This window comes from Lolium rigidum, chromosome 2 (assembly GCF_022539505.1).
Source record: "Lolium rigidum isolate FL_2022 chromosome 2, APGP_CSIRO_Lrig_0.1, whole genome shotgun sequence".
NCBI lineage: Eukaryota > Viridiplantae > Streptophyta > Magnoliopsida > Poales > Poaceae > Lolium > Lolium rigidum.
The window spans coordinates 127,640,241-127,648,985 of NC_061509.1; the positions used below are offsets into that span (position 1 = coordinate 127,640,241).

The 8,745-nt window shown below is 43.1% G+C and overlaps 1 protein-coding gene across 1 annotated transcript; it reads left to right on the forward strand.

The window, feature by feature from the left end:
• The first annotated feature begins 662 nt into the window (after window positions 1-662).
• LOC124687212 (serine/threonine-protein kinase CTR1-like) lies at window positions 663-7,532 on the forward strand. Its single transcript, XM_047221025.1, has 15 exons — window positions 663-1,498; window positions 1,590-1,737; window positions 1,899-2,002; window positions 3,080-3,288; window positions 3,703-3,838; window positions 3,919-4,034; window positions 4,364-4,404; window positions 5,343-5,411; window positions 5,754-5,854; window positions 5,939-6,023; window positions 6,142-6,240; window positions 6,525-6,593; window positions 6,683-6,814; window positions 6,955-7,049; window positions 7,137-7,532. Exons 1-15 carry the CDS (start codon window positions 672-674, stop codon window positions 7,228-7,230), a joined length of 2,325 nt encoding a protein of 774 aa, XP_047076981.1. The 5' UTR covers window positions 663-671; the 3' UTR covers window positions 7,231-7,532.
• The last annotated feature ends 1,213 nt before the right edge of the window (window positions 7,533-8,745 follow it).

The following is an 8,745-nucleotide window of genomic DNA, read 5'->3' on the forward strand; positions in this document are numbered from 1 at the left end:
TTTTAATTACGCTAAAAAAAATTTATGAGGTATGACCTCATTTTTTTTCCTATAAAATTTGCACTACAAGATTCTTATAAGATTATTTTCCTATGAATCAAAATACTAGTGTAGGAAAAATCTCATATGATCTTCTAAATTCTATATAATTTCTATATAAATCATACGAATCAAAGGGGCACTGGGCTGGGTAAGCTGTTGGTGTTTTGAGCATCCAAATTTTGAGTAAACTGTTGGAGATGCTGTTGGCACAATCTATGCGGGAACGCTGATCTGCCCACTAGGATGGGGGGGACAAGTGCTGGTGGCGTACTCGTGGCTCCGTCTCCTGCCTGTGAAGGAAAACGATGCAATGTATCGGAACCTAGGCGCGGATGCCGGATGCGGATGGGCAGCCCCCACTTGTCCTCCGCCAGTCGTGTCGCCTCGTCCTGGGTCCGAGGAACGCACGCACTCTACTCTCTTCCTCGATCGCCGTCCACCCGTCACCGCCAGCGCCGGCCTCCGCACATGCGTCTTCGGTGACTGTTCCCCCATCGCCACGCCGACGCCGCCGTCGAGCTAAAAAGTCACACGGAACCGCACTGCCACGCCACCACCAGCAGTATAGCTGCCTGCCGCGGCTTGGCACGCGAGCGACCGAGATGAAGGAAGCCAAGTGGCCCGCGCCGATGCCGATGATGGGCGGCGGGAGGCGCGCCGCCGCTCCCAATTACTCCCTACTCGCCACCTCCCCTCCCACGAGCATCAGCAACGACGCCTGCTCGCCGCACTACCCTCCACCGCCTTCAGACGACGACGGCGCCGCCTCCTCGTTCGAACCCCCGCCGCCACCTCAGCGCCACAGCCCGCAGCTTGGCGTGGCGGATTGGCTGCGGCTGCAGCGGCAGTCCAGCGGGAGCAGCGTGGGCGGCGACGACGCGGACGGGTTCTCCTCCGTCTCCACCACCGTCGCCAATGCGGACCACAAGGGCAGCAACGCAGGCGCAGCGGATCGGCCGCCGGACAGCAGCAGCGGCGGCAAGAGCTGGGCGCAGCAGGCGGAGGAGGCCTACCAGCTCCAGCTCGCCCTCGCGCTCCGCCTCTGCTCCGACGCCGCCGCCGCCGCCGACCCCAACTTCCTCGACTCCTCCTCCGCCCCTGAGCACCACCACCACAACACCTCCACCTCGCCACAGTCCCTCTCCCACCGCTTCTGGGTCAATGGCTGCTTGTCCTACTCCGACAAGCTCTCAGACGGCTTCTACCTCATCCAGGGGATGGATCCCTTCATATGGACGCTCTGCACCGACGTGCAGGACGGTGGACGCATCCCGTCCATCGACTCCCTCAGGGCTCTCAACCCCACCGAATCGTCCCTTGAGGTGGTCATCGTAGACAAGGTGGCCGACTACGACCTGAGGCAGCACATAAGCACCGCGATTGACGTTTCTCGGACCTGTGTGGACTCCAAGGAAATTACCGCTCGCCTCGCCGGCATTGTGTCGGTGAAGATGGGGTGATTGATTTCATTTAATTCCATCCCAGTGTCATCTTGCTAGTGCGTTGCCTAGCTCTGTCTTACATGATACATCTATTTCCTGTCCAAGGGGTTCAGTAACATCTACTGAAGAACACGAGTTGGTTCCCCGGTGGACAGACTGCGCTGGGTTCCTCAAGATTACCTCAGCTTCTGTCGTGCTTCCAATTGGAAAGTTATCAGTTGGCCTATGCTGCCACCGAACCTTGCTCTTCAAGGTATATTGTAACTTCTCTAGTTATTATGCACTACACTGAATTTCTTCATCCCTCATAGCAGCATTTTCGCACAATCTAGGATCTTCTGCGTTATATTTTATTTTCTACCTCATCATGTTATTATCATTTACCGATTCTATTTATTTTCTTTCTGGAAAAAGGCCATAGCAGATTCTATCAATCTTCCATGTAGAATTGTAAGGGGATGCAAATATTGCAAAGCTGTTGGTGCCGCCTCTTGCTTGGTACGCTTTAGCACCGACAGGTTTGTGATCCTGGCCAAATGAGTTGAGCTGTTACAGTTTTCCGTCATGTGTTGTTGTATTAAAGATGACAAAAGAGGAGGATACATGCATCACAGGAGCTATGTGCCTTTGCTTATGAGAACAAAGGCTTTAACACGTGACTTTTTTTTTTGCTTAGGATTAGCTAACTGAACCTGCCGCTCGGTTTTAACACGTGACCTTAATAACCTACCACTAGGATACATTTGTATGGCTAATTGTTATAAATGAAGATAACAGGCTACAATTTATGTTGCCGAGGTTCTTATTCAGGAAATATTTGAGACAATTGTAGAGAATGGCCTCTGCATCACACAATGCACATAGCCCCAAATTTATTTATTTTCGAAATGGGGAGTGTTGCCCCGGGTGATGCACACAGCCTTAGGTCCAAATTTATTGCAATGTCATGAAAATAGAATGCCTGAATGCAAAGCAGTGTTACAGTTCACATAAAAAGGACAATCAATTATTATATAGTCTATTATGTATTCGCTACCAAACCAGGACATAAAGCTCCGGATAAGTAACTCCAATCATTTGGCTCCATTCACCATGGGTTTCTGATCCTGCTTGTGCTCTTGTACAGTATAAGATTATCTTTTTTTAACAATGTCATTTCTGGTTAATCAAATCGACCGGAATGAGTGGATGTGGCCAACTTTTCCGGGATATGTGATGTGGCCATGTTACTGCTCAGCTTCTAAGTGATATGCTTATCTCAGTTCACATGTGTAAATACTTTGCTTAAAGAGTAGCTCTGAAGCCTCGTTCGTGCCCTGTAAACATGTTTTGGAAAAACTGAGCATTTATGTGTAACCCATAAAGTTCGTCCCATTGTTATTGGCTTCTGTAGTTTTTGCAAGTACAGCTAATTTAAAGAATCATTTGAATGAAAAGTAAACTATTCTTCTTACACAACTTAATGTTACCATATTTTTACTGAAATTATGTATGCAATCTTGCCTTATTTATTCTGTTTATGTTCCAGATAGGGATGTATCTGGATATAGACGGTGGTTTATCAGTTCTTGACTTTGTTTTGTTTCCATTCCCAGGGAATATCTAGTTGATTTGATAGGGAACCCAGGCCTGTTGTCTGAACCTGACTCCCTCTTGAATGGCCTCTCATCTATGTCCATTTCTTCACCACTGCGGCCACCAAAACACAACTCAGTTGATGTTGTTCATAACTTCAAGTCATTGGCCAAGCAATATTTCCTTGATTGCAAATCGCTAAATCTAATGTTCAATGATCCAGCAGCAGGTATATTCCCTCCCTCAGGCGCATATGCAAAGTGCTGTTCCAAGTCAATGATGACATATTTCTCCTAGGAGGGAGATACATTTCTAGTTTTGACATGTGCAGTACTCCACCAGAGTCGCTTTAATTCAGTGAGTTTTTTTATGTGATTGTATAATATGCTTTAGAATGTCTGTTAGGTGTAGATTTTAGATTTGTAGTTCCGTTTTGTTGTTTGCTTGAGTTGTAATTAGTGTTTTTTCTTCGACAAAGCATGATACGGAAAAGCTTGTCATAAATTTTGTTCCGGACAACCAAACTGAAAATCCAGTGTTATCACCCCAATTTAAATTCAAGAAGTTGAATTTCAGAATGCAAAAGATTCAGGATCTTCTGAATATATCATCTGATGTATGTTTTGAATAACTCCATGTACAGCTATTGACTTAGATGCGGGCATGGGATCAAATCGTGGTCCAAACTCATCACATGCGACAAATAGTGATTTGCAAACTACCTTGTCCCATATTAAGGGCGATGCTGGTAGAGATGGAAATTTTATAAGGCAAAGAAGGTACACAGATAGGATGCTAAGTAAGCTAGACATTTCCAGCTTCCAAAGCTGATAATATAATACATTAATAACGGTTTCAGTTTCCCTGAAGATATTCTGTCTGGACAAAGAGACCCCTTCAGCGATGTATCTCTCAGCATAGAAGACTTGATTATTCCATGGAGCGAACTTGCTGTGAGAGAGAAAATCGGTGCTGGTATGTGTTATCATTAAAATACTCCCTCCGGTCCATATTAATTGACTCTAATGTGGATGTATCTAGACACATTTTAGTTCTAGATACATCCATATTGAAGTCAATTAATATGAATCGGAGGGAGTAGTACTTTTCAGTTGTACTTGGGTGTTTAATCTCCACTGTATCATACAGTAATATCTGCATATACTTTGGCCAAAGGTTAGTAGTTTAGCCAAATTGTGATACTATAGGCCTTTTAGAGCACTAACTTTAAGAAGGATGAACAACTAGTCTCCCTTTTTGAAGTTGTTGCAGTTTGTACTTTGTACTGATGAAATAAATTTCAGGTTCTTTTGGAACTGTGCACCGTGCTGATTGGAATGGCTCGGTATGTTGCCTTCTCTTTTATTATAAGCATGTATTTATGGTTGGGTTGATGAAATACTCCCTATATATCCTTTTATCCTTATAAGTGGGTATACATGTGTCAACTCTTGTATCTTGCATCGCCTTGATGCGAACATTTGAGCTAAACAAAGCGCCCTTTGTCGAAAAAAGTGGGTATACGCCATAGTTTCAAATAGCCGGGCTATAGCCTCGCCATAGCCCTTCGAAAAGGTGTGGCTCAGTGCATTAGGCTGCTAAAAGGTGGCTATAGCGGGTTATAGCCCCGCTATAGTCTTTTTTGCAGGCCGCGGCTATAGCCTACAGCCTGCTATTTAAAACCTTGGTATATGTAGGAAAGATCGTAGATGAGTACAGTGACACAAGGATCTCATAGACGATCTCAAGCAAAAAAAAAGAGAAAAGATACACGTTGTACCCAGGTTCAAGCCCCCAATGTGGGTAATAGTCTTACGTCCTGCCATGCAATTCTTAAGAGACAAAGTTTACAATGGTGGAATTTGGTGGCCAAACTACAAACCCTATACCGTCCAGAGATCGAAGGCGATCCGAGAACTCTATAGTGCTTGTATGGCTTTGATTTTGCTTGAGTTGCTTGATTCCTACCGTGGCTTCCTGGTATTTTACATATGCGCATTGCCTCGGTCCTCAAGTTGATGTATGTTTGTTACGGATATACTAGGATATGCTTGTTGACAAGCATAGATATAAATATTGGCTAGAGGCCAGTCATTAAGCTTCCTTGACTGTAATTTTCTAACAACTATGTTTAGTATGTCAAGAGATGTGTTTACGGTGTCTGCCAATCAAATATTGGTCAGAGGCCAGCCATAAAGCTTCCTTGACATGAAAAACCTAAGTCCCTAGTAACTATGCTTAGTACGAGAAGAGTTATATTAATAGTGTTACTTTCTTACTCAGGATGTTGCTGTTAAGATTCTAATGGATCAGGATCTCCACCCAGAGCGTCTCAAAGAGTTTCTAAGAGAGGTATAAGACTGCAAACATACCGCAAAAAAGCTACTGTAGATATTTTATTATGGTATCTTTGTGATACCAGATCCAGATAGAGATACAGCAACTTCATTTTGAACCTGTCTCAGTATAATGAAATTACATTATGCGTTGATGCATGTAATAGATGCTTAATCGGATAGGTACACACCTGCATCCAAATAGAAGTCCAATTTATTCTTTGAATACATGGTGCTTAAGATGTCTCGTCCAAGAGTCGCATACATAAGCTGACGTAATTTTTAGCTAATGACATAAGTTCATCTAATCATGTAAAATACATTTGCCATTTAATATGTTGAGAATTCTGTTTTGTAGGTTGCAATCATGAAAAGTCTGCGACATCCAAACATTGTTCTTCTTATGGGTGCTGTTACTCAGCCACCTAACCTTTCAATTGTGACCGAATATCTATCAAGGTGTGTTCTACTTTATGCTTACTTTTGAAATTGGAATAAACAATACATGTACGCTTATCCCCATTCCCCTTCCCTTAAATGCAGAGGTAGCCTATACAGACTTCTACACAGGCATGGCGCAAGGGAAAATCTAGATGAGAGACGGTGCTTGAGTATGGCTTTTGATGTGGTAAAACCATCTAAATTATTTTAATACAGTACATGTATGCTTTAGATAAACTCATGGTTGACATTTCATTTGGATTAAAATTAAGATATTCTAATCATCTGTGATCTTTCATATACAGGCAAAGGGGATGAATTATCTTCATAAGCGCAATCCTCCAATAGTCCATCGAGATCTGAAGTCACCAAACCTGTTGGTTGACAAAAAGTACACAGTGAAAGTATGTGCTCATTTGACTTCTTGCCAGATATTTTAGTTCAGCGGACTTACTAATTTAATTTTTTACTTTTATTTGGAGAAAGTTTGTCTTCAGTTACTCTCTGTGGTTCAACTCTTTATTACTCTTATCGGTATAGCTGTAATGTTCATTATGATCAAGTTGAGTTGTTTTAAGTGGGCGGTACATGTTTGGATTTGTTGTCCTATTTCCAGCTGCCTTGTTGATGTGAACTGTCTAATCTTGTCCCCTACATCCTTACCAAACCTACTATTACAATGCTTCAGGTTTGTGACTTTGGACTCTCTAGATTGAAGGCAAACACATTTTTGTCTTCCAAGACTGCAGCAGGGACTGTAAGTTGTACACACTATTTTTCAATTTCAGATGATAGATTTCTCAGTTAACCTGCGGCGGTAGTCATGTTCCATGTTATGTTCTCTAGCCTGAGTGGATGGCACCAGAAGTTCTACGTGATGAGCCATCAAATGAGAAGTCTGATGTGTACAGCTTCGCTGTCATCCTATGGGAGCTCATGACATTGCAGAAACCATGGAGTAATTTAAATCCAGCTCAGGTTTGCATCTCTGGTTCTCTGCAGTGTAATGATGTGTTTATGTCCTGAGATACTGGACTGAAGAAATTCTCAAATATCTTCCATGGAATGCCAGCACGGAGTTATATAATGGAACTGTTAGCCTGTTATTTCACCTGCAGGTGGTAGCAGCCGTTGGTTTCAGGGGACGAAGGCCTGAGATTCCAAGTAGTGTTGATCCAAAAGTGGCAGCTATAATTGAATCCTGCTGGGCCAAGTACCTAAGAACCCACTTGCTATATTAGTATATTCTCATTACTTAACCTTAAACTTGTTGATGGAACATTTTTATTTTTATTCTCAGAGAACCCTGGAGAAGACCCTCTTTTGCTACTATCATGGAGTCCCTGAAACCACTTATCAAGACGTTACCTCCTCAACTCCAAGAGGAAAATTAGTTGCCGCCCATGAGGTCCCTCCTGGTTCCTGGATATCCCAAACATGTGAACATTTTGATAACTTACCCAGCAAAAAGTTGACTGTATATCTGATCTATTGATTCTAGAGGTACAGCCCTTGTTAGCGCATAGTTGCATCTGTATTGTTATGTGTGGAAGTCAATTAAAGTTATAGTTCTTACATAGGGCCACATTTGTCATTAGTTCCTTCAACATATGTATTCACACTACAAAAAACAAGCAAGCTCTTTGAATAGAGCCACTTAGTTTGTGCGTATATGTAATCTTCATTATTCGGTTCCTAGATCGTGCTAACATCACAGCTTGTAAATGTTGTTGTAGTTGTTCACTGTCACGGCACACACGACTTGACCCCTAGCACTTATCTTACGATGTTGGTTTGCGCCAGGGAGAAAACAGGAGTAGGAGACTGAACTGAATATACCATTTCCAGTGCAATGTCGAAATGAAACGTCTGATAATAGCTATAGTATATGATCGATGGTGTTTTGTCCTCCAAACTCAAGCTAGAGCAGGGGATATTTGTATGGGTTTGTGTTTCTCAAAAGATTACCATGAATATCATGGTACTATGTGTAGTTCGAGCTATTGCAAAAATAATATTAGTTACTAGACATTTCTTGATAGTCCAAACTAAGTTATTTCAAAACATAGCGATGAATTTTTATGTTCAGTTCCCCGCCGATTGGTATTCAATGATAAATTTCCGTAGTATTGGACTAATTGGTAGTTCCCCGCCGAGGGTTACCACACAATGACAAATGAATGTTCTAGCAGAGGAGAACCATTAGCATCCTTTTTTATGGGACGTACAATAGTAAACATTGGTTGGGGATCAATCTTTAACTTGGGCGGGATTCTCGCAAGTTTTTTTTTTTTTTTTTTTTTTCGCAAGTTGCCCCTGCAATGAATCAAACCTTCCGTTCTTGGTGGCAGCTAGCATTGGTTAACATCCAGAATGACAGCAACTTAGCACCCTAATCATGTTGACCGCTAGGGTGGAAGCGTACGCGGGTTGCGGACACATGTTTGCTCTAAGCTAGCTTAAATTTCAATTCATTTCTTGACACTTTTTGCACCAAATTTTCATTTGTGGAGCGAAAAGCAGGCACCGCTTGACAACCAATTACTGACATCCGAACAAAAATTATTGACAATACTACTTTTTTTTCGCGAAAACGTAAAAGCTTTGCGTTTCGATGCATTGATAGATAAAGAAGAGTTTATGTACAAGTCCGAGTACGGACACAACACGCCGTACAACTCGACCCAAGAAAAAGAAAAGACTAAACTAGGGGAGTAACTGACGCACGCCCCGGGCTCCCGCATCCGCCCATTGCCGCGCCTCGGCCACGATGTCGTTGAATAAGGATGTCACCGAGGGACGTGCGTTGTCGAAGACCGCCGTGTTCCGGTGTTTCCAAATCCATCATGCCGTAAGCATGATAATCAACGAAGTGCCTTTGCGCAGTTGGCGAGGGATGGTCCGCACCA